Raw genomic sequence first — 25964 nt, forward strand, 5'->3', positions numbered from 1 at the left:
GTAACCCACCCATGGGGTAGCTCTAGGCAGCTGTCCTCTGAGCTTTCCACTTTCCAGGCTGAGGGGTGACCCAGCTATCTTAGCTGCTCCTCCTACATGCCACACTCCAGCTCCCAACCCACCCACTGGCCTCTGCTCGGCCTCAGTGTCTTGTTTGTACCTTGACCTGTGGGCTATGCTAATGTGGCCTGGGCTGCAGGCGTGAGGTCACCCTGCTTGGCCATCACCAACCGTTTCACCATCAGATACATCCAGAACCCTGCCCTGCAGAGCTGCTCTGAAGTCAGACAGTTCCTGTCTCTCCTCTTGTAAGGAGCTGCTCCTTCAAGACACAGAACTTAGCATTTGCCTTTGCCAGGCTTTGTGAAGTTCCTGCTGTCCCATTTCTAGGGCTGAGTCTGCGTGGGCTCCTCTCTGGGCAGCTCCTGTTCACGTGGCAGGCACTGAAACCACGGACGTGTCTGATATGAAACAACAGGGAATGCGTCCAAGCAGTTCAGAGCTACATCTCTAAATGCAGCAGGTTGTGCCTCCTCCAGTGAGAGTCACAACATCTGAGTCTTTAGGGCAAGGTGAGACTCTGAAGGAGAAGGGGAATTCACCCCCAGGCAAACTGAAGCAGAGACTTGAGGTGAAGGGGCAGGGTAACTCTCAGTCACAGGGAAACTGAACACCAATCAGCATGGTGACCTTAGCTGTGCCAAACCACATGTGTATCCTCTGCCCATCCCCCACTGAAAAGAACAAGCCTGGCTGTGTACTTACTTCACAACCACCTCTGGGTCGATCTCTTCTATCTGGGACACTGTGTCAACCACACACTGTCAGGTTCAGAGGGGAAGAAAAACAACACAACACAGGGTTTTAGCTTCTCTCTAACCACTGCTGAGTTCCATAACATACACCACAGCCCTCAAGGCGAATAAGGAAAACAACAAAGGCAGGAGACATTTTTGTATCATGTAAGAACTTGCTTCCCTAAACCCAACCAAGCAAACCCCACCCCCATCTCGCCCATCTAAAGATCCCTCTGCAAAACACGGCTGATGAGAGCATTCCCAGCTGCCTAACAGGCTCTGGGGCTCACTGGCTCCATCTCAGCTTTGCTTTGCTGAGGGTGAACACCAAGCTATGCTCCCTCTCAGGGAGGTACTTAAGAACAGAAGCCACATGTCCCCTTGGCAGTTTAAATATGCGAACTGAGAGCTAACCTGGCCTGACAGGAGCAGCAGCAGCGAGGTGTGGAAGCACAGACTTAGAGTCCTGCACCTCTGACTCTTAAGGCAGACTCAGTTCTAGCTGCTCTCCTAGCAGATGTGGCCTTTGCTGGCTGTCCAACTCCAAGAGGAATTTTACCCTGGTGTGAGCCACTGCTGCTTTTTCTGGTTGTGTTTAAGGCTCTGGCAGAGCAGCTGCACACATCTGTATGCCTTTGCTATTCCAGGTTTACAGGTGGGCAGTGTGACCAGAGAGCTTGTGTTCAGTCACTCCCTGTGCTGAGCTTTCAGGGAGCAGGCAATGACCCAGCCCAGCACTCCACCACTTGCAGCTGAGAGAACAGAGCTTAACTAGATTTCACTGTGTTGGGGCCAAGTGAGCAAGGCCTAGCATCACCACTGAGCTCTCACAAGAAGTGGTGGTGGATCAGCCAGAACACCTCTGCCTGGCTTCTGACCCTACCATCACCTTCACTAGCAACATCAGCCTGTCTTAGCTACACCCACCCTGCACACCCAGGCCCACAGAACCCTGAGGCTGCAATGTGGGCTGGGCTGTGAGACTCACTGCAAACAAAAACCTCATTCACAATAAAGGAAGAAGAAAATCCAAACGTTTACAACCTGGGCTCCCAGCACAGCCTTAGCAGCAGACTGCGAGCAGAGGAGATAAAAACTGGCTGATGGCCAAGCACAGAGAGTGGTGGGGAATGGAGTCTGGCTGGCATCCAGCCACCAGTGGTGTACCCCAGGGCTCAGCACTAGGGCCTGGCCTCTTTAATGTCTTTATCAATGATCTGGGGGAGGGCACTGAGGCATCCTCAGTAAGTCTGCAGGTGACACCAAGCTGGGTGGCTATGTCTATCTGCTAAAGGGTAGGAAGGCTCTGCAGCAGAACCTGGACAGCTGAGAGCCATGGGCCAAGGCTCACTGAATGAAGTGCAACAAGGCCAAGGGCCAGGTACTGCCCCTGGGTCACAACAACCCCATGGAGAGCTCTAAACCAGTGGATGTGAGACTTGGTCAGGGATCTGGGGGTGCTGGTTGGCAGTCACTGACTGTGAGTCAGCAGTGCCCAGGTGGCCAAGAAAGCCAAGGGCAGCCTGGCTAGGGTTAGAAGCAGAGAGAGCAGCAGGGAGAGGAGGTGCCCATCCCCTTGTGCTCAGCACTGGGGAGGCCACAGCTCAAGTGCTGTGTTCAGCTCTGGGCCCCTCACTGCAGGAAGGACACCGAGAGGCTGGAGCCTGTGCAGAGCAGGGCAATGAGGCTGCAGAAGGGCCTGGAGCAGCTGGGCTGTGAGGAGGGACTGAGGGAGCTGGGGGTGCGCAGGCTGCAGAAGAGGAGGCTGAGGGCAGAGCTCATTGCTCTCTGCAGCTCCCTGCAGGGAGGTTGGAGCGAGGAGGGGGCAGCCTCTGCTCCTTGGTGCCAAGGGACAGGAGCAGAGGAAATGGTTCCAAGCTGCCCCAGGGGAGGCTCAGGCTGGATGCTAGGAAATATTTCTGCCCTGGAAGGGTTCCCAAACCTTGGAATGGTCTGCCCAGGGCAGTGCTGAAGTCCCCATCCCTGGGGGTGTTCCAGCAGCCTGTGGAGCTGGTGCTGAGGGACACGGTTTAGCACTGAGGCTGCAGTGCTGGGTGGAGGGTTGGGCTGTATGAGCTTGGAGGGCTCTGCCAACAGGATGTGTTCTGTGATCCTGTGAGAGAATACCTCCTTCTGATGGTACCAGCATCTGACTACCTCCCACTCTCTGAGATACAAATCAGGAGTACTCACAACACACCAAAAGGTGACTCTGGAAATCATCTCACCTCTCTGAAAGCACTTCTTCACACAATATTCTCAAGCAGACAAGTCTAGTAAAACTAAACACACCAAGCACAAAGCCCAGCAGATGTTTGCTAAGAAAGGCATCATGGCCCTGCCCAGGCCAGACCCAAAGGAGTCAGCTGAACTGTGCTGGTTTGCTGCCTTTAGCTGATTCTATATACAAAGGGTTTGGTCTGAAAGGACAGAACCCTAGATGGAAAACAGCTACAGCTGTGTGGGCCAGTAGGAGGTTTGTCAATTGCTTTTTGGTGTGGTTTTGGGTTTTTGGAGATTTGCTTCCTGTTTTATTAAGCATAGTATAGTTGAGCCATGATGCTGCTGGGAAAGCTATGTGTTAAGAGAAAGGAAAAAAAATCTAAAAGCTAAAATCAGAGGAGCAGAACAATGGTAATTAAACAGAGGGAGCTGAGATCATAGAATCAAGCAGGTTGGAAGAGACCTCCAAGCCCATCCAGCCCAACCTAGCATCCAGCCCCATCCAGGCTTTGCTTCAACACCTCCAGGGATGGTGACTCCACCACCTCCCTGGGCAGCCCATTCCAATGCCAACCACTCTCTCTGGCAACAACTTCCTCCTAACATCCAGCCTAGACCTCCTCTGGCACAGCTTGAGGCTGTGTCCCCCTGTTCTGTTGCTGGTTGCCTGGCAGCAGAGCCCAACCCCACCTGGCTGCAGTCTCCCTTCAGGTAGTTGTAGACAGCAATGAGGTCTGCCCTGAGCCTCCTCTTCTCCAGGCTGCACACCCCCAGCTCCCTCAGCCTCTCCTCACAGGGCTGTGCTCCAGGCCTCTCCCCAGCCTTGCTCTGGACACCTTCCAGCACCTCAACATCTCTCTTGAATTGAGGAGCCCAGAACTGGACACAGCACTCAAGGTGTGGCCTGACCAGTGCTGAGTACAGGGGCAGAATAACCTCCCTTGTCCTGCTGCCCACACTGCTCCTGTTCCAGCCCAGGATGCCATTGGCTCTGCTGCCCACCTGGGCACACTGCTGGCTCATCTTCAGCTACTCTCTACCAGCACCCCCAGCTCCCTCTCTGCCTGTCTGCTCTCAGCCACTCTGCCCCCAGCCTGTAGTGCTGCTTGGGGTTATTGTGGCCAAAGTGCAGAACCCTGCACTTGGCCTTGTTAAATCTCATCCCATTGGCCTCTGCCCACCCATCCAGCCTGGTCAGGTCTCTCTGCAGGGCTCTACTACCCTCCAGCTTGGTGTCATCTGCAAACTTACTGATGATGGACTCAATCCCCTCGTCCGGATCATCAATAAAGATCTGCTGGACTGATGCTACCTACTCCTTCCAGGTCTTTTCTGCAAACAGATCTTTGGGAAGTTCTCAGTGTCTGCAAGCTCAGCTGCTATCAATGAGAGAAGATCAGGCACCCAAAAAACCTTCACAAAGAGCTGTTCTTTGCTATTTAAAAAGTCATCTGTAAGGAGGTTGAAACAAACCTGCCAGATAGGTTAGAAGCCTTTGGCTTACCTGTTTAATGATGTTCTTTGCAGTAATAATCATTTCATCTCCATAGATTTCATAAAAATTTAGCTTTCTTTGTTTCAAAAGGCCAAACACCAGTGAAATTAGTCTCTCCTGGCAAGGGAGGGAAAGCAAGAGAATAAACCCCCACAGGACAAACGGCAAAGTGAGGACAAGAAGCAGCTGAAGAATTACACGGCAAGCAGACACTTCAGGGATCAGCTTCCATCAGCCCAGTGCCAGCAGCCCATGCCTTAGCTATACACAGCTCCCTGTGGCAGCACTGCCTAAGTCCCTTCCCCAGCCCCTTTCATGCCTGTTCCTCACTTGTGCTTCAAACAGGGGCACTTCTGGAGGTGAGGGAGGCTCCTTACCCTGAGCCAGGATGACACTAAACACCACTGTGCTGCCACGAGAGGCTACAGTGCTACAACACAAAGGTGGGAAGAAACTCCAGGGTAGAAATGTGGCTGCTGAAGTGCTGCTGCTGCTCAGAGAATCATCAGTGAATCACAGAATGGCTCCACCTGGGAGAGACCTCGGAACTCATCTACTGCAACCACCCTGCCAGGGGCAGGGACACCTCTCTGCTAGACTCAGCTGCTGGGGGCCTCAACCAGCCTGGCCTTCAACACCCCCAGGGAGGGCAGCTACAACCTCCCTGGGCAGCCTGTTCCAGAGTCTCACCACCTTCACACTGATGTTTGTGACTTTCAGAGGAATACACATCTAGAGACAGCACAAAGAAAGGCCAGTTTAGGGCAGCCATGTGCTGGATGGAGCCACTCAGAGCACACAGGGAGCCAAGGACAATGTGCAGCTCCCAGCTACCACTGCACTGCTGGAGCTTTACAGTGAAGCAGGTCTGAGAGCCTGTGTTTGGCACCACTGACACACTGAGGGGCAGGACGTGACCTTGGAATACTTTTAATAAGAGAAAAGAAAACTGATTGGTTTGGAAGCACAGGACTGGATTGCAGTTCCAAGAGTTTCAATGCAACTATTTAGTTTTATCCAGCACAAAAAAAAGGGGAGCAGCCAAGCAGAGAAAGAGCACAGAATTATAATGTTGCTTCTGGGAAGCTGAGTGAATTAGTGGGTTCTAATTAAGAATGTTAAGGATGCAAACACATTCAGCAGGCAGTTTATTTCAGTAACAGACATACCTCCTCCAGAATCTGGCAATCATCTTCCAGGGGTCTATTTAAGTCATTGCGAGCATAAGTGGCAAACTCTGCAATCATCATTTTATCTATCAGCTTCTCCAGTTCACAAAGCTGGGAGCCAAGGTGCCTAAGAAAAGACAGCCAGGGAGAGAGAAGCTCAATAATCAACCTGAACACCAATCATTAGGTCACAGTTGAAGAAAATAACCACCTAGTAGGTAACAGCCACGCAATCAAGGCTCCAATCTTGTCTTACCCAGAGCAGCTCAAACACTGCACTTTTCAGAGGCACCACCACCTTGCAACCCAACAGATGGACCTGAATATTGATGAGGGGTAGGAGCTGCAAGGAGGCTTTTTGTCTTTTATTTTTGGAAGGTGCTGGGCTCCTCTCTTCCCAGTGAGGTGACCCAGAACTGAGAAGGCTCAGAGCCTGTCAGGATGAAGGTATTAAAAGGAGGAATGCTGCTTCATTTGCCCAGCTCCTCAGCTCACCAGTCCCCCAGCCCCACTTAGAATCATAGAATCAACCAGGTTGGAAGAGACCTCCAAGATCATCCAGTCCAACCTAGCACCCAGCCCTAGCCAGTCAACTAGACCATGGCACTAAGTGCCTCATCCAGTCTTTTCTTAAAGACCCCCAGGGACGGTGCCTCCACCACCTCCCTGGGCAGCCCATTCCAATGCCAAACACTCTCTCTGCCAACAACTTCCTCCTAACATCCAGCCTATACCTACCCCGGCACAACTTGAGACTGTGTCCCCTTGTTCTATTGCTGGTTGCCTGGGAGAAGAGGCCAACCCCCACCTGTCTACAATGTCCCTTCAGGTAGCTGTAGACAGCAATGAGGTCACCCCTGAGCCTCCTCTTCTCTAGGCATTGGAGATCTCCTGTAGGCACAGATCTAACTCACATGGCTGAGGCATAAGCAACAGCTCCTCATGGCAGGATGGCTTCTAGAGAGCACAGAGGAGGTTTCAAACCCTCCAATCTTGAGCCACTCTAAACTAAGAAGATTTTTTTCCCCACATATTGCAGATTTTGAAGGGTGTTTTGCAGACTCTCATCGCACACACCAGAGAATTTCTCACATCACAAATGTCAGCCAATCTTGAAAAGTTGTGCAGAGAAAAATTAAAAGTGGGAATTTCAGAGATGTCAAACACTCCGAACTGTTCAACTTCTGCTAGCAGCTGGGAGCAGCAAACACCTGTAAAAGTCAGGCTTAGCTGTTCAGAAACAGGCACTTTGCCAGTCAGGATCGGCAGGAGCTGTCAGACACAAAGCCACAGAATCACAGAACAGTTCAGGCTAGAAGAGACCTCAGAGACCATCTACTCCAACCTCCCTGGCACGGGCAGGGACACCTCTCAACTAGCCCAGGTTCCTCAATGGTCCCATTCAACCTGGCCTTGAACATCTCCAGGCAGGAACCTCCCAGGGCAATGCATTCCAGAGTCTTGCCACCCTCCTGGTGAGGAATTTCTTCTGCAGATCCAATCTAAACCTGTTCTCCTTCAATTTACCCTTGCCCTGTCAGCCTTCCTGTAGGATCCCTTCAGGCACTGGCAGGAAGCTCTAAGGTCCCCCTGGAGCCTTCTCCTCTCCAGGCTGCACACCCCCAGCTCCCTCAGCCTGTGCTCACTATAGAGCTGCTCCAGCCCTTGGAGCATCTTTGTGGCTTCCTCTGGCCTCACTCCACAGCAGTGTGTCCTTCTGCTGCTGGGGACAGCAGATCTGGAGGCAGAATTGGAGGTGAGGTCTCAGCAGAGCCGAGCCAAGGGGCACAATCCCCTCTCTTGCCCTGCTGCTCACACTCCTCTGGCTGCAGCATGAGGATACCCTCAAGTCCTTCTCTTCAGAGCTGCTCTCAGGCCACTCTGTAACTAGTTCTTATTTGTGCCTGGGATTGGCCTGACCCAGCTGTAGGACCTTGCACTATGACTTGTTGAACCTGATGCAGTTGGTACTGGCCCAATTTCTCAAGCTTGTCAAGGTCCCTCCCCAAAATGGGGAGGATGGGCCAGCATGGCTCACTGCCTTGAATTCAGTGTTGGTCTAGCTGTACTGTTGGCTTGTGCAGAGTGGTCAAAACGTCTTTGGATCCCCTGGAAGGAGCAGTGCCAAGTCCACAGGACCTGGCCTCACAGTCCATGTAGGGCAGAGTCAGCACGAGGGTGCGAGGAAGCACAGGGCCAGGGTAGCTACCTCCTGCAGAAGGCCACAGGGGCAGCACTGAGCTGAACTGAGTGAATCTGGCTGGATCCAAGTTAAGCAAATACTCTGTCTTTAAAAAACAACTCAAGATGAACAGCAATGTGTCTGCTTGTTTCTGAAATTATTGCCCAAGGATTTAAGTAAAAAACAAGTCTGGAGAAGAGGAAGCTGAGGGGAGACCTCATTATTCTGCAGCTCCCTGAAAGGAGGCTGCAGCCAGGTGGGGGTTGGGCTCTGCTCCCTAGTCTCAAGTGATGGAAAGAGAGGAAGTGACCTAAAATTGTGTACAGGGGAGGGTTAGGTTAGATATGAGGAAAAATGTCTTTGCTGTGCCAGTGGTCAGGGATTGGACAGGCTGCCCAGGAAGGTGGTGAAGTCCCCATCACAGGAGGTGTTCAAGAAACCTGTGGCCATGGTGGTGTTGGGTTGATGGCTGCACTGGATGATCCCAGAGGTATCTCCCAGCCCAAACAGTTCTCCCAGCTGTGGCCTACAAGCCACTGCTTGGCTCTCATCTCTACATCCCTAAACCACCTGGGAACAAGCAGGGAGCACCAAGCTTTGGTGTTCAAAGTTCCTCCTCCCCCAACCAAAGCTGAACTCTCTCCTGGAGGTGCATCAGCCACACCTGCATTTTGTACCTTCTGTGCTACGTCCTCTCTGCATGCCCCAAGGAAAACCCAAGCCTTTCAGTGCCCCCAGCATGCTCAGCACACTGCAGCTCTGCTTGCACTTCCTTCACCTCATCTGGGGTTACCTACCGGAAGCTGTGAATGCCTTGCAGCTCCTGCTGGAGCACCTCCTGGGTTGTTGCTATCAAGTCCAAAGCTCCAACAAACTCAGAAGTGGAGAGCAGCAGCTGTACCATAGGCTGTGTTTGGTGCACAGTAGCCATCAGCTTCAGCTTGTTGTAGGCTTTGATGCAGTTACTCCTGGTGACAGAGAGTCTCAACACTCGCAGCGAGCCCTCGCACACCACCTGGTCAATTTTGGAGATCTTCTCTCTAAGTAACTTTACGGCCTGGGAGGTTTTCCTGAGGTAGTCCTGCAGCTCATGCTGAGAGGTCATTGCATGGAAGAATGCTTCTGAGCGCAGGGAGATCTGGTGGGCAATGTTGACTTCTACAATGTCCAGATAATGGCTCAGCTGGAGAGAGCAGGGAGGAGGCAACAGTCAGCTGTGCTGCTAAGTTTATCACACTGCAACTGCACTCTCAGGGTATTTGTCAATGGCATCACAAGGACTCCCCCCTTCATCAGCTTAGCAAGCAAACAACTACCCACTGTGGTCTGACCCTTGTTTGAAGCAGCTCAAAATCACTTTGAAATGCTGCCCTGATGTGGCTCCTGATTACAAGGTAGCAAAGCAAGTTATAGAGTCAGAGAACGACTTGGGTTGGAAGGGACTTCCAAAGGTCATCCAGTCCAGCCCCTCTGCACTCAGCAGGGACATCCTTCACTAGAGCAGGCTGCCCACAGCTGTGTCCAGCCTCACCTTGAATATCTCCAGGGATGGGCCCCAACCATCTCCTTGGGCAACTTGTTGCAGCGTTCCAGCAGCTTCCTGGTGCAGAACTTGTTCCTTACATCCAATCTCAATCTGCTCTGCTCTAGTTCAAAGCCACTACCCCTTGTGCTACCACAGGTACTTCTAAACAGTCCCTCCCCAGCCTTCCTCTACTCTCCTTCAGGCTGGGGACAGAGTGGCTGCAGAGCAGCCAGGCAGAGAGGGGACCTGGGGGTACTGACTGGCAGCTGAACAAGAGCCAGCAGTGTGTCCAAGTGGCCAAGAAGGCCAATGGCATCCTGGCCTGGATCAGGAACAGTGTGGCCAGCAGGACCAGGGCAGTCCTTCTGCCCCTGTACTGGCACTGGTCAGGCCAGTTCTGGGCTCCTCAGTTTAAGAAAGATGTTGAGGTGCTGGAAGTTGTCCAGAGGAGGGCAGCAAGGCTGGGGAGAGGCCTGGAGCACAGCCCTGTGAGGAGAGGCTGAGGGAGCTGGAGGTGTGCAGCCTGCAGAAGAGGAGGCTCAGAGCAGACCTCATAGCATTCTACAACTACCTGAAAGGAGGTTGGGTCCAGGTGAGGTTGGTATCTTCTGCCAGGCACCCAGGGACAGAACAAGAGGACACAGCCTCAAGCTGTGCCAGGGCAGGTTGAGGCTGGATGTTAGGAAGAAGTTCTTGGCAGAAAGAGCTGTTGGCATTGGAATGGGCTGCCTGGGGAGGTGTTGGAGTCCCCATCATCCCTGGAGGTGTTGACTGGATAAGGCATTTATGCCATGGTTAATTAATAGTTAATTGGAAGTTGTTAGGTTGGATTCAAAGATCTCAAAGGTCTTGCCAACCTGGTTAACTCTGTTATTCTGTGTTGAGGGCTACAGACCTGGGTGCAACACATTTTAAAAGAGCCAAGCTTCTGCACAGTGGCACTGTGAGAACATGGCCAGCAGCCAGGAGCCAGCTCCCAGGAGCCAGCTCTGAGTGCTGGCGTGCAAGTAAGACCACACACAGAAGCTGCTTGAGATCAGGTGAAGTGGCTTTAGAATGGCTCTGTTCACCAACCAGCCTGCAGCATCTTCCTTGTGGAAAAGTCCTCAGGATAGCTGTGGCTGCTGTTGCTGGTTCTTGCCAACCAGCTGGAGCTCCTGTGAAGCGTAGCTGATGTGTGCTGGCACTGTGTGGTTCCCAGAGTATGCCCATGTGTACAGAACCTGAATTTCAGATTCTTTCTACCACAGGGTAGGCCTGATGACCTGAGCTGTAAAAGCTGTGTTCTGCCTTCTGCTGAACATGCAAACTCCAATGACAGATATCAGAATGCTCACTGCAATACTGCCACTCAGGTGACCTGGTATCTTAGAGCTGCCATACACTCAAACCTTATGCAGAATGCCCTAAGTCCCACCCAGAGATGGAAAGAAACCCCTCTGGAGAACGCTTCCTTCTTGCATCCTCTGCCTGTCTTTAACACCAGGGATTTACACTACATGCAAACCACTTTAACACCTTGCATCAAAACTATCCTCCACCAACCAGCTGAAACACACCCAGCCCACAGGAAAAGCTGAGAAAGGCAGAGGGATCAGAGAAGGGCTTAGGAGCATCATTTATTTATGTGACTGAGCTAATCAGGTGCCCTAGGTCCCTTTGCTATGCTAAGTGAGGTAGAACAAAATGATAGTACCTGCCTCAAAGAGCTCACAGTGCCAGTGCAGGGCAAGACATGGAAGGAAGCAAGGAAGAGAAAAACGTCAGGGGGACATTGTTCAAGGGGATCAGCAGCAGTCCAAAAGCACTAACAGCCTCATGATGCGTACTTAAGGCAGGGCTTCAAAACCCTGCTGGAAACTGGCACCTGGAGCTTAGGGCAGTTGGGGCCAAAGGGTGCCCATTGATATGTGCCAAGTGTAAACTACGTCTGGATCAGAGCCTTTAAAGAGCAAACCAGAAGATGTGGGCCTGTATCTCAGCAGTAAGCAGCAGCACAGCAACTGATCGGGCCTGTGGCTCTCGAGGCACCTGAACTGCTTTATGCCATCTGGGTATTTGTGCCCACTCTCCAACGAAGCCTGGGTCATGGGTATCAAAGCTTTCCTTTCCCTCCACTGCACCAGGGAGGACTCTGGGTCTCCTTCACTCCCAGTCCATGCTGAGCATCCATCCTGCTGTTTCCAGGCATGCTTGGTGAGTCTAAAGCAGCTGCCAGATGTTGCTTTTTCATCCTCAGAAAGTGACTGCCACAAGGAACTCCAACTCTAAGCATGGAGGACCCAGTGAAGGATCAAGTTAGCCTCCAGCAGAGCTTGTCTCTCTCTCCTGAGCTGGTAGGAGAGCAGCAAGTCTGACTCCTGGAAACCTGGAAGCACTACCCAGATGATGTCACGTTAAATATTTCCTTAAGACCCCTCACTACTCTCCCCCTGCCCTCACAAGCTGTAGTAGGTTAAACAGGAGGGTTAATTACAGTTAGAAAACAGCCTCCAAAATCCTGCAGATCTTCTGAAAGCATTGGGTGGGAAATGAGGCCACCCAAAGGGTTCAGCATGGGGTTTTCTCCAGAACGACTGCATGAGCAACACAACAAAAAGCCTAAGACCTCTGTTTGCTCTGCTGTTGTGCTCTCCAGCACACTCCAACCCCTGGCAAAACACAAATGAGGATCACTGCAGATGGCAGGACAACCAAAGGTAAGAGAAGCTCCTGACATGCAAACCCCCCAGGATCTGGTATTGCTTTTAGCACAGACACCACGGTGCCTTGCTGCTGGAGCTTCCCTAAGGGGCAAGAAAGCAACAGTCTTAAACAGTGCAGAAGCTCTGGCTTCCTCTTCTCATGGATTGCTCTCCTAACAAGCAGTTCCACATCTCTGCAGTCCTCCCCTGCTTCACTAAGCTTTGGCAGTCACAAAAAGCCACTTGGTACTATGCCATTCACAGGCTCTTTCACCAAGATTTCATGCATGGGTTTATTTAGCAGGGCCAACAAAAAGCTCTCTTGCAGTAAGCTGCTTCCTGCACTGCTCACTAACAATCTTCAGCCTGATGTACCACGAGAAACACCGAAGCCCACAGCAAGCAGGGGAGGGCAGCAAGAGTTTGTTTGCAGCAGCTGCCAGCTGCAGTGGCTAAGGCCAGCTGGGATCAAGGCTCTACCTTTTCTTGGAGTAACCTGGAGGAAGCTGCGTCACGATTGCCTTTGCCAGCAGCAGTACTAAAATGAGACCATGGTAAAACGGCATTAAATGTTAAGGAATCTTCCAAGGCAAAATCCGGTTTCATAAAAATCTGGAACAGAAAAACAAAAGGAATAAATGTGCCTCACTCAGCCCTGCAGTTTCCTCCCCGCCTCCCCACGCCTCCCGACCCCAAGAAGGGCCTTGTTCACCCATTTGCATAAAGTCCTCAGGCAAGCAAATTCCTTCCAGACCTTATAAGCAGCTCCCTTCGAGCCTCAAAGGCTTGTGTGATCTGACAGAGTCTGAGCTTCCTAAAAGGGGAAGGCACAGCGCCACGAAGAGCCAGGTGAGCAAGCACCCCAGCGAGCTAAACCAACCGGAGCAGTGAGCCGCAGCTGGGGCCTCCAAAGGACCAGAAGGGTGTCCAGCTGGTGACCTGCTCAGCTCCGGGGCCACAACTTTGACCAGACTGAGGATCCAGCCAGCTGTCAGGGTGCTGCAAGAGCTACCTAGCAGGCAGCAGAGCTATCTTTAGCAGAAGGCGGTAAAGGTGCTGGTCACAGGGAGTTGGTGACACCTAACAGTGATGACACCTCCCTGACAGCCATGGACCTGAAACTCTCTCTGGTTTCATTTGCACTTGGTAAAACCAGTGCCAGCTCTCAGCTCCCAAGCAGGCAGCAGTGCCCTTGCCATGTGCTTATGAAGTGCAGTTTTAACAGATGCAGTGTGTATGGCAGCACCACAGCCAAAGGTTCCTGTTTGCTGGACTCTCAAACACCGCAGAGACAGCCAATGGACTGGCACAGAACTGCTGACCCACGTTCATGCTCTGACTCCCTCATGGACCCAGAAAAAAGCTCTTTGGGCTGAGATAGAATCTAGAGGTGTGTCTTTTGCATCCTGCCACAAAACAACCCCACAGCACATCTGCTGCAAGCCCACATGCAGAAGGGGTTTATTCAAGGATCCAAGGAATCAAGCCCAGTGCTAAGATGTACATCACTCAACACTCAGGCGTCTATCAGCCTCCCCATGTTTCACTTCCTACTAAAAGTCACTACTTAGGCCAGCTCTGAAGTTTTAACTGTCCAAGATGATGCCAATTGTGCTCTGTTTTAAGGAAGATAAAAAAAAAACAACACCATGGCAAACAATAACAAAGCCAATCAGACAAAAGCCACAAGGAAGCCAGTTTGGTCTTTGTCTTAGGCTGTGAGCACTGCAGATCCCAAGCAGCTCTGACACAGCAGCCTGAAGTACTCAAGACTGCACATGGAAAACCCTTACAGAAGCTCACAGTGCCCAGGAACCATACCTTAGGTACTTGTTCCAGATCTGTCCTGGATTTATCTACAATGGAAACAGAACACAAGCAGTCAGTGATGAGCAAACAAAGGGTAGCAATTTGAACACTGTCAGACCCCAGGTTCCTCACAGGGGGTGGGCAGGGAACAGCCCAACAGGATGAAGCCCTGAACAGCCTGGCCTGACCTTATAGCTGAATTGGCTTTGAGGTGGCAGTTGTAGTAAAGACCTTCTGAAGTCCCTTCCAACTCAAGATGCTCTGATTCTCTGACAATTTATGCTGTCCTTTGGACTTAAGCATCAGAATGACAGGATGGCAGGGGCTGGAAGGGACCTCTGGAGATAGAGAGTCCAACCACCCTGATAAAGCAGGCTCACCCAGAGTCAATCACACAGGGACACATCCAGGTGGGTCTGGAAGGCCTCCAGAGATGGTGACTCTGCAGCCTCTATGGGCAACCTGTCCCACTGCTCTGCCACCCTCCCAGGGAACTTGTCCCTTCTGTTCCTGTGCCTCCAGTTTGTGTCCCTTGCCTCTTGCCCTGTCCCTGGGCACCACTGATTAGAGTCTGGCTGCATCCTGCTGACCTTCACCCCTGAGCTATTGCTCAGCATTGCTGAGATTCCCCTCAGGCTGCTCCTTCCTCAGGCTGAACAGCCCCAGGGCTCTCAGCCTCACCTCACACAAGGTGATGTTCAGCGCCCTGAGCAGCTCAGGGGCTCTCTGCTGGACTCTCTCCAGTAGCTCCTTGTCCTTCTGGAACTGGGGATCCCAGAACTAGATGCAGTATTCCAGGTGAGGCCTCATCAGGGCAAAGCAGAGACAGAGAGAGACCTGCTGGCCACACTCTTCGAAATGCACCCCAGGCTGCCATTGGCCTTCCTGGCCATGAGTGTACATCACTGACTCACAGTAAGCCTGCTGTCCACCAGCACTTCCAGGTCCTTTTCCCCAGAGACCAATCCATCAGCTATACTGGTGCAGGAGCTGTTCCTCCCCAGGTGCAGGACCTGCCCTTGCTGCACTCCTTAAGTGCACTCTCTTGCACTCTGCCCAGCTCTGCTTCCTGTCCAGTTCTCACTGGATAGCAGCACAGCCTGAGGTGTCAGCCACTACTCCCAGTAGTAAAGTGGCTGAGGGACACTGTCCCTTCATCCAGGTCACTGATGAATATGTCACTCAGATAGGACCCAGTACTGATCCCTGTGGAACACCACCAGCCATGGGCCTCCAAGGGATCTTCAGGTCTTATGCCCAAGAGTATCTCAATATGCTTGCACTTGGCTGTCTGACAGAGCAGACTGGATATGTCAGTCATAGCCAGCAACCTTCCTGTCCCCAAATGTGCTCTGCCATCAACTGGTGAGGGCCAGTACAGAATCCCTCTAGCACACTCCAGCTTTAATGGTGCAGACTGAAGCTGCCCAGATCATCACCTGTGCACAGCACTTGAAGGATGAGTGCTCAGGACACTTTCAAGCACACTGAGCATGCAGCACAAAGCTACCCTTCCTCTGAAGTAAGCTGACCTGGCCATTAGAGCTGGTGAGGAAACTGAGCCGGAAGAAGAGCTGCATGGTTGTTCCCCAGCACAACTTGAAGAAAAGGCAAATTCAGACTTCAGAGGTTCAGACAAAGCCCCCTTGTCCTCCTCTGCTCATTACCTTACTGTGCATTACGGAGAGTGGAAGCAGGCTGGAGGCCAGAAGAGGTGAGTAACAAAGCCTGAGAAGCAACAAAGCCACAGCTCAGAGGATGATCTCCTCATCCCTAGCAAGCATGGAAGCGCTCCAACAGCATGAGCTCCTACATTGCTCTCACCAATACAGCTCTTCACAGAACCCCAGAATGGTAGGGCTTGGAAGGGACCTCTGCAGACCATCTAGTCCAACTTTCCTGCTAGAGCAGGGTCACCCAGACTCAGACACTTGATTTGTAGTGAAATAAAGCAACCAGCCTAGGACTCACCCTGTTGTCCTCAGCCTTTGGCCTTCTACGGAACGCAAGTCCAAGCCTTGAGGGCCAGAGTTGGAGCAAGGCAGGTGACACAACCCAAAGAACTGACAGACAGTGAAGAGCTCCTGCTTCCTAAAAGATGCTTGCACTAGCAAGTGTCCAGCCAACCAAGAAGCTCCCAGTTCCTTGGGTGACACACTCATTTGCTCTTTGCTTTAAAATACCCTTTCAAAGCAGTTGAAGCTAAGCCTGAAGAAGGAGCTTGATAGGCAGCACAGGCCACAGACTCCCTCAGGAAGAGGTGCTGCAGAATGAAATCAATCCCAGAGCAGCCCTGCAGAAAGACTTCCTCTTGCATGGAGAAGGAGGAAGAAACTTGGTTGGAAGAGCTTGGTCAAGAGGAGTAAAGCACTGAATGCTCCATGTCCTGTAGGCACTGGTGTGTCTTCATGGCAACCAGACACATAGAAAGATTTTATGCTACCATTTTGGAGCAAACACGTGAATATTAAAATGGATAAATAAAAATTAAAAGGCTGCTCCAGGTTAGGACTATTTCTTGTCCTTGTCTTTTTTATTTTACTTCTTGCTTTGCTTTGTCCAGTTTCACATTAGCTGAACTGCTTACACAAGAACGTGAGATCAGTCCTTCCTCAGTACCAGACAGACCCAGGCCCAGATACTGGAGGATGCCCAGTGAAGGGCCACAAAGATGATTAAGGGACCAGGGCATCTTTCATAGGAGAAGCTGAGAGACCTGAGACTGCCTAGTCTGGCCAAGCTCAGGAGGGATCTTAACGCTGTTTCTTAACTCTCTGTTGTGTAAAGAAGATAGAGCAGGCTCTTTTCAGCAGTGCCCAGTGGCAAGACAAGAGGAAGTGGGCAGAAACTGATCCATGAGGAATTTCATCTGCACATAAGGCAGGACTTTGACTGTGAGGGTGGCCAAACAGTGACACAGCTGGCTCAGAGAGGCTGTGCCACTTCCACTCTGGGTAAATTCACAATTCAGGCAGACATTGCCCTCTGATAGGTGAGCCTGCCTGCACAACTGACGTGGACTAGACCATCCCAAAGCGTCACTTCCCACCTCAGCCATTCCTTGGCCTTCACGACACAGACACAGGAATGGCCCAATACTGCCCTCCTTCATTGCAAAGCCAATAGCTGCCAAAAGGTGATGCAACAGTTCCCTGACTGAAAGAAAGCCGAAGAAAACACTGCCAAGGACACACCAAGCTGCCATGAACACAAACCTGCTAAGGCAAGAGCAGGCAGCACAAGTGTTCTGGCCTGCAGTGGTCAACAAGGCCTGAGGCTTCAGCTATTGTTACAGAGACAGCAGCAGCAGCTCCCACCGCACAGGAAGCCCCCAAGCAAAGGAAGGAGCCCATCAGTGTGTGGCAGCTCTCATCACTGAGTGTTCTGCCTGGCACAGGAAGAAATCCCTGCTTCGTGACTGTACCGTGGGTGTGCAACAGAGTCCTGTCGAAGGGGTCTTTAGCAGCACAAACATCCTTGCCTCTCTCCTGAACCTTCTCTCTCTGGAAAACAAAAAGCATAGGAAAGAATTATTCTGAGGCTTCAAAGAAAAGGCTTTTTAACTTTTGAAGCAGAATATCCAGTGTTTTCAGTGAAACAATAGTCCTGGTAAGATCATGATAGGTTTTTGTCCCCACTTCAAAGCTCAGCTGTTGTTTGTCCAAGTGAAAGGTGACAAAACGTTCACCCTGCAGTCACTGTGCCAGGTTCTTTCCCCTGTTTCTTTACAGCTCAAGAGAAAATGAACACAGAATCTATTGCAGAGGTGTAGTACCTTCACTGCACACTGAGCTATGACTGCAGAGCAGTCACAAACGCAAACCCTATTTGCTGTCAGCCCAGGAATCACATATCAGCACGTGGGTGGGAGAGCTACTGCCACGTCCAAGGGCTCTCAGATTCTCTCTTCTGCTCTGGTGGTTAGAGTGATTTAGCCTCTGCTACACCTTCACCCTTCAAAGAGATCCCAGCACCTTCAAATTATGCCAGGGGAGATATAGGCTGGACGTTGGGAGGAAGTTCTTGACAGAGAGAGTGATTTGCCGTTGGAATGGGCTGCCCAGGGAGGTGGTGGAGTCACCATCCCTGAAGGTGTCCAAGATAAGACTGGATGGGGCACTTAGTGCCATGGTCTAGTTGATTGGATAGGGCTGGGTGATAGGTTGGACTGGATGATCTTGGAGGTCATGGATTCAAGCAGATCAGAGCAGGAATCCCTTCCACACCCTGTCAGTGAGGGCCTTGCTGAAGGGTTGTGGCTTATACACTCACAGAACGGCCTAGGTTGGAAGTGACCTCCAAAACTCATCCAGTCCAACACCCTCCGCAGTCAGCAGGGACATTCTCAACTAGTTCAGGTCTCCCAGAGCCCTGTCAAGCCTCACCTTGACCATCTCCAGGGATGGGGCCCAACCACCTTCCTGTGCAATCTGAGTGCTCAACCCTCACGGTAAAGAATTTGTTCCTAACATACAACCTGAGTTTCCTCTTCTCCAACCTCAAACCACTGTCCCTCGCCCCACCACTGCAGGCCTTCATTTCCTCACACTGGGTTTTTGATTCTGTCTCCAGGTGTGAACACCAGCAGACTGCAGTGCTGAGGAATCACCATGCTAAAGCTCACTGATGTCAGCTGGAGCACTGAGGGAAGCCACAGAACAGGGCAGCTGCCCCTTCATGGAATCTTTCTTCTAGAAGCCATAGAATCAGAGGCACAGGAAAGGTTTCACTTGGAAAAGCCTTTTCAGATCCTCCAGCCCAACCAGTCTAACTCTGCAAAGGCTGGGGCTAAGCCACGGCCTTCCTGGGCAGCCTATGCCAGGCTTTGAGAACCCCTTCGGTCAAGAAGGTTCTCCTATGTCCAACCTAAACACCAGATACTTCCCCAACACCTGCATGTTAAGAGCCTGTTGGACTCTCCTACTGGCCTTGGTGCCCTTAGACACAGCTTAAACTCTCCTGCTGCAAAAGAACTCATCAAGGTACTAGCTCTGTTTGGAGTTTAGGAACTTCAAGCATAAATGTTCTAATCAGAGTCTTCAAAACTATCTCCAGTCCTTGCTGCACATAATCCTGCTCTGTGCTTGATCTGGAGGTCTGAACACGCCACACTGCACTGCAAAGCCCAACCATCACACACTCCTTACAGACAAAGGGGCTCCTCTGATTCATCATCAGAATCAACAGGAACTAAGTCCTGGTGCAGAACTCCACATGCAGAGATACCAATAAAAAACCACAATGAAATTGCCTGGAGAGGATTTAGTCAGCATTCTGCACACCACAAACACCCAGGTGACAAAGCAGGGAAGTCCTGCGAAGAGTCAACAAGCACTGAGGAGCGAATTAATTCCCAGCTCCAGCAGGGCCAGTCGCAGTGAGAGGGAGCTCAGGCCTCTCCCTGGCCCCAGCACTGTGTGATCCCACACCTGGGTGCTTACCGGAGTGATCTCCTGTTGGTACAACTCAAAATGTTCCTTGGTGATCTGTGGGAGGTAGAACGAAGGCGTGACCTCAGTGTCCACAAAGTCCACTCCCCACGTTTTTGTAAAGAAATCAGATTCCCTTTTTGCTAACCTAGGGTCATTCAGTGCTGCTGGGAGATTGACTTTGGAATGATAGATAGTCCATCTGTGCTGGTCCGTAACGAGAGAGGGGCTGTCACACAGCTGACCGGGGTCACCTGTGGCACAAAAGACAAAAGGCAGGAGGCTACGGTGAGAAACTGAGCCTCGTGTGCTGGCTGCAGTGTGGCTCTTACACACAGCATGTGCTCACCGTTCAGCCACCTCTGCAACAGACACAGGGCCTTAGATCAAAGTTACCACCGCAGAAAGAGTATCGCCCTTCTGCAACACTTTAACTGCCATGGCGTCTCTCAGACTAAGCAAGGACAGCGTTGAGCACAGCAGGGTACTCGCATACAGAAAGGATATTTAGCTCATCAACAACAGCTACTACTTCAGAGACAAAATTCCCACCCACCCACAGATGTGCACTGATCTGAACCTGAACACAGAGGGAGCTGAAATTCAGCAGCACTGGATTTCACAATCCGGCAGGTCCCAGCCCACCTACTCCTTTTTAGAAACTAAGTTTTGGTGTGCCACAACAGCTACAGCTGTGACCAAAAGCTGCAGAGAAGGGCTCTGCTCACTCGCCTCCACAATAAACACCCCCAGCTCCCTCAGCTGCTCCTCCCCAGCCCTCTTCTCCAGACCTTTCCACATCTTCCTTGCCCTTCTCTGTGCCCTCAATGTTCTTCTTGGAGTGAGGCCCAAGAACTGAACCCAGCACTCCAGCTGTGGCCTCCCCAGTGCTGGCTGCAGGAGGACAATCTCTGCCCTGCTCCTGCTGCCTACACCATTGCTGATCCAGGCCAGGCTGATGCTGCCCTCCTAGGACAGCTGGGCACAGCCTGGCTCACCTTCACCCAGCTGTCCACCAGCTCTTTCTCTGCTGGGCACTTTCCAGCCACTCTGCCTCCAGCCTGGAGCCTTCTTGGAGTTGTTGTGCCTCAAGTGCAGGACTTGGCCCTTGGCCTTCTTGAATCTCATCCCACTGGCCTCAGCCCATGAATGCAGCCTGTGCAGGTCCCTCTGTAGATCCTTCCTGTCCCCCAGCAGCTCCACACTTCCTCCCAGCTCAGTGCCACCTGCAAACTGCCTGAGGGTGCCTGGATCCCCTCACCCAGATCATGGATAAAGACATTAAAGAGACCTGGCCTCTGGTGACCAGCCCCCACCTGGAGTTCACTCACTACAATAGGCCTAGAGACTCATGAGTGTGTTAGCAGAGGTCTCTTGCAACTTCCTGTAGTGTAGGAGAACAGCAGCATGGCCCAGCAGTCCACAGCCAGAGCCCCAGCATGCTGGACAGGGCTGTTACAGGCTCTGACAGAACATACCATGGCCTCTTCTTCTCGCATCTAGAATGGATCACCACTAGAAAGACCCCAGCCTGTCCTGTGGCCATCTAAAAGCAGGCTGCAAACTGGTAGTTCTCGTACTGCTCCCAGGGACACTGCCTGCTGTAAAGCAGTGACAGCAGGGGCTCAGTGCACTGCCTCCAGCACAGGAGGGCCCCTGGCCCAGCACACATGCCCAGGTTAGCCAAGCCAGCCACCCTGCCCCTCTCCCCACGCAGCAGGCTCACCTGTGGGCTCCTTGGGGCACACATCAGGCAGTGACTGTACAGGACAGAAGCGCTTGGTGGCCTCCAGCTCCTTCTTGAGGAAAGCATCACCGGCGTTCGACTGAGGCACTGGGGAGGAACTGTGGTGTGAGGCCATTGCATAAAGTCACCTCTGGGCAAGAGCTGCACGAGACACAAGCAGCAAGGCTTTAATCAGGATTGGCTTACAGATCCCACCTCAGCAGTGCCATTTCATCAGCCACACAGCGAGGGTTGTGGCTGTAGCCCCTTTGCCAGTGTAGCTCAGCAGGGCACAGTTCATGTGAGACTCCCAGAGCCGAGGCTGAGCACCACACGGACTCTTCCCCCAATAGCTCCAGGCATCTTGCACACAGCACCACTGCAGGTGGATGGTTAAGAAGCCTCCCAGGCACTTCTTCCCTCCTGTTGCCACAGTGCAACCTTCACAACAGAACTTCCTCAGGATCAGGAAGGTTGGGTGGACAAATGTGCAGCCTTTCATCCCCTCTGCTCTCCATGACAGTTGGGAACAGATCCCCTTTAGCAGCTTCTACTGTCCTGGGGGCTGCACTGAACAACCATGACAGCCCAGGCAGGGCAAAGAGAGACAAATGATCATAGAATCAACCAGGCCAGAAAGGACCTCCAAGATCACAGAAGCATAGAATGTCAGGAACTCGGTCTTCAAAGAGCTGCTTTGCAGACTAGCAATGAGTGGAAATAGCCTCCAGTTGCACCAGTGGAGGTTTATGTTGAAGATTACAAGAAACTTCTTGACTGGAAGACTTCTCAAAGGCTGGCACAGGCTGCCCAGGGAGGTGGTTGAATGCCCATGCCGGGAGGTGTTTCTAAGGCAGAGATGCAGTGTGGTCCACGGCTTAGCCCTAGCCCTGGTAGAGTTAGAGACTGGTTGGGCTGAGGGATCTGAAAGGGCTTTTCCAAGTGAAACCATTCCTGTGCCTCTGTTTCTATGGCTGCTGGAAGAAAAAGTCCATGAAGGGCTTTTCCAGCCAAGCAGACAAGAGGATGAAGTGCTTCCACTGTCAGTTTTAAAAGTGACTTTTGAAATGGGTGAAACCAGACCAGCAGAACTCTTTCTAAAAACACTGTGCAAGGACTGAAAAGCTCTCTCCCTGGTTTTCTTGGCAGGTGATTCTCTTCTTTCTCATAGCAGATAAAACTCACTGGGTAACAGAGAATGGGAGCACCAACAGAAACCTGCAAGTAGTTGGAAAGGGAAATAAAACCTCTCCAGACATCTGGCAGCCCTTCTTTAAATCTCAGAACGTATTGGTCTGTACTCCTCCATTAAACCTCTACTCCTGCTGAATCCTTATGTGCTTCCCTTGGCACTTCCAAACACCTGCTTTCCTCAAGAAGTTCTTTTCTCAAGGTTCAAGTTGTTCTGGGGAAAAATGTAGTTGCTGACAGTGACAAAACAGCAGCACTGCAGCACCCAGTGCTAAGGGAAATGATCAGGTCTCTCCTCGAGGTGTATAGGGAACTTATCTGCATTTGGACCTGCTTCCAAGTTCCACATTTGCAGTTTTCCTCCTGAAAACAGCCCCTGCAATGCAAGCCCACTCAGCTGTAGCCAGATGTAGCAGCAGCTAGGGCACTCTGTAGACAGCACTGCGCACTTGAACTGTGTCTAGCAAGTCTCCATGAAGCCTCTCTTCTCCCCCCACAGTGGAACTACTAGCCTGAAGCTACTGTGGATTCCCTCACTACACCTACCCAATGCCAGGTGTGAAACTCCATTCAAAGGCAACTGAACATTCAAGCCTAGCTCAGTACCTAAGCTTTATAGAACAAGCTCCAGCTACTCTGGCACAGGGGTTGTTACTGCTTATCCCTTTCAATTATTCATCTTGCCTTTGTACACTGATAAATCCTGAAAGAGTACAAAAGGAGTGCAGTCATCAATGCAAATGGCAGCCCTCACACTGTGGAGATGATTTCAACAAGACAGGAGGGCTCACAGGGCACAGACAATGAGGCAGTGTGATGCTGTGCTCCATTATTGATCCTTGACAGCTATTCTAGGAGTCCCCCAAGTCAGGACCTGATGGAGGATGAACCTCAATGAGCAGCTACACTTGCACAGGAATGAACTCATCTGCACCTCACACTGCACTCCTTCAGCAACCAAGCAGAGCACAGGCAAAGGAAACTGGACACAACCACCTGAGTTAGAGCTGAATGACAAAGGACAAAGACAAAACTTCTGCCCTCCACCAGAGCCCTCCTGCAGATGGCAGAACCACAGAATCGTTTGGGTTGCAAAAGTCCTTTAAGATAATCAAGCATCAACCCAGCACGACTCTGGTCACTAAACCATGTCCACAAGTGCCATAGTCAGAGGTTTCTTGAACACTTCCAAGGATGAGGACTCCACCACCTCGCTGGGCAGCCTGTTCCAATGCCTGACCACTCTTGCACTATGCTAACCTTGCAAAGAATCAATAACTGGTTTCATTCACCACCAGATCAGCCCTCCTTTGTGCCACCCTGTCAAGCACTTCACAGACAAACCCATCTAGAACCACTCCGCCCAATAAGCCCTTTTCAACAGGCAACAACATCAGGGCTAATTTGCTGGAGAGCAGCCCTGGGGAAAAGGACCTGGGGGTCTTGGTGGGCAGAAGGATGCCCAGGTGCCCTGGTAGCCAAGAAGGCCAAGGGCATCCTGGGGTGGATTAGAAGGGCTGTGGTGATTAGGTCCAGAGAGGTTCTCCTGCCCCTCTACTATGCCCTGGTGAGGTCATGTCTGGAATATTGTCTCCAGTTCTGGGCCACTCAGTTTCAGAAGGACCTCAGGGAACTGCTTGGGAGAGCCCACCACAGAGCCCCCCAAGCTGTTGCAGGCAGTGAACAACTCCTGTGAGGCCAGGCTGAGGGAGCTGGGGCTGGCATCTTGCAGCAGAGGAGCCTGAGGGCTGCCTTCATTGCTGTGCTAAAGATGTGCAGGGCAGCAACAGGAGGACGCAGCCATGCTCTGCTCAGGGGTGGCCAAGGGCAGCAACAAAGGGCACTGGGGGCAAGCTGGAGCAGAGGAGGTGCCATGGGAACAGGAGAGGAAACTTCATCCCTGTGAGGGTGCTGGAGGCCTGGAGCAGACTGCTCAGAGAGGCTGTGGAGTCTCCTTGCCTGGAGCCTTTCCAACCCCACCTAGTTGTGTTCCTGTGTGCCCTGCCCTGGGTGACCCTGCTCTGGCAGGGGGTTGGACTGGATGATCTGTGAAGGTCCCTTCCAATCCCTACCATTTTGTGACTCTGTGAGATCCATTTGCTGATTTAAACATACCAGAAAAGTGAACCTGGGGGGGTAACAGAGAAGAAAACTGGTTCAGGTTACTTAACTCAATCAACTTTAACTCCACTAACCTGCATTTCACTTGCACTGAACCGCAGGAGCTCTGCAGAGTGAATGAGGAGTCACCTGAGCCGCCTACTTGGAAGAGCACCTGTGCAGCAATGAGAACATGCAACTGGGGAACTTCAGGGCATCACTGCTTAAGTGACAGACAATTGGGACTGGGGGAGATTGCCTCTGCTTTCTCCATCAACCATCAATTGCTCCCATTTTGCCTAGCAGTGTGTGTTCAAGCCAGCCAACGAAAAGCCCTCCAGGGCTCAGGTAGCAGAGTGAGGATGGAGCTACTAACAGGACTGCAGCTGGCTTTGCAGCCTGCCTTCAATCTGTCACCCTGCTGGGGATAAAATGCATGCAAACACAACAGGAAACCACCCTCTCATGTCAGCACTTCGGGTTGTAGCAGTTTGGGCTCCCCAGTTAAAGATGGACTGAGAATTACTGGAGAGTGTCCAAGGGAGGCTAGGAGGATGCTGAAGGGACCAAAACATATGATAAGGAAAGACTGAGAGCCCTGAGCTGTTCAGTCTGGAGAGAAGGCTGAGAGGGGATCTGATCAATGCCTGTAAATATCTGAGGGCTGGGTGGCAAGAAGCAGGGGCCAGGCTCCTTTGTGTGGTGCCCAGTGATAGGACAAGAGGTAATGGACACAAATTGGAACCCAGGAGGTTCCACCTCAATGTAAGAAGGAACTTCTTTGGTGTGAGGGTGCTGGAGCCCTGGAGCAGGTTGCTCAGAGAGGCTGTGGAGTCTCTCCTTCTCTGGAGACTTTCAAGACCAGTCTGGATGTGTTCCTGTGTAATCTGCCCTGGGTGCCCCTTGCTCTGGCAGGGAGCTTGGAGTGGATGATCTCTGAAGGTTCCTTCCAATCCCTGCCACGCTGTGATCACTTAAGTTAAAGATGAGCTTTTTCTTTAAAAAAATACAACAACCATCACAGCCACAAAAACAGCTTTGGTGATGCAAGTCTGATGATTTGAATGTGCTGTGTTCTTGCAGCTCCAAACACATGGAGATTAATATTCCATATGCAACAGCTTCCATATTTACATCGAAGCACTGCTGAGAGGCATTGTCCAGCCTTGGTAGAACTAGAGAATGGTTGGACTGGATTATCTTAAAGGGCTTTTCCAACCCAAACAGTTCTGTGACTCCATGAACCATCAACTGCCTCTTTAACACATACCAAGCCCACTTTAGTTCAGTAGCAGACTCAGCAGGCTGGCATAGCTATAGAAGGCAGGGCAAGGAATGACATGGCCATGATGACGAATGCAGTGCCCACGTGCTTGGACACCTTGCAGTCAGCAAGACCTGGGCAGCTGCCAATCACATGAACTTCAAGAAGTGACTTCTGAGGTGACTGTGCTATGACTCCAGCCCCTGAGGATTCAGCAGTCAGAAGAACAACACACCAACAAAGGGCACGACTCAGGTGTAGTGGCACAGGACAGTCTGCTTGGTTTTGTAACTACAAAGCCTTCCACAAAGCTCTGCAGGAGCGACCTCGCCACACTCTGAGAGGCACACACCCTCTGCTTTCCTGACAT

At 51.7% G+C, this 25964-nt stretch overlaps 1 protein-coding gene across 3 annotated transcripts in view; it reads right to left on the reverse strand.

Annotated features, from left to right (window-relative positions):
* Window positions 1–25964, reverse strand: part of VPS54 (VPS54 subunit of GARP complex) — a 57595-nt gene that overhangs the window by 25466 nt on the left and 6165 nt on the right. For all 3 annotated transcript variants that reach the window (XR_010302861.1, XM_064146310.1, XM_064146311.1), the window contains exons 3-11: window positions 21040–21201; window positions 19326–19567; window positions 17309–17387; window positions 13897–13931; window positions 12556–12687; window positions 8664–9049; window positions 5685–5811; window positions 4525–4632; window positions 766–821 (exon numbers count right to left, since the gene is read on the reverse strand). Coding sequence is in view for 2 of the 3 variants with exons in the window: in XM_064146310.1 (XP_064002380.1) it covers window positions 766–821; window positions 4525–4632; window positions 5685–5811; window positions 8664–9049; window positions 12556–12687; window positions 13897–13931; window positions 17309–17387; window positions 19326–19567; window positions 21040–21175 (1301 nt within the window). In the remaining variant the exon portion in view is untranslated. The remainder of the gene's footprint in view (window positions 1–765; window positions 822–4524; window positions 4633–5684; window positions 5812–8663; window positions 9050–12555; window positions 12688–13896; window positions 13932–17308; window positions 17388–19325; window positions 19568–21039; window positions 21202–25964) is intronic.

The sequence above is a fragment of the Pogoniulus pusillus genome, chromosome 7 (genome assembly GCF_015220805.1).
Source record: "Pogoniulus pusillus isolate bPogPus1 chromosome 7, bPogPus1.pri, whole genome shotgun sequence".
Classification (NCBI taxonomy): domain Eukaryota; kingdom Metazoa; phylum Chordata; class Aves; order Piciformes; family Lybiidae; genus Pogoniulus; species Pogoniulus pusillus.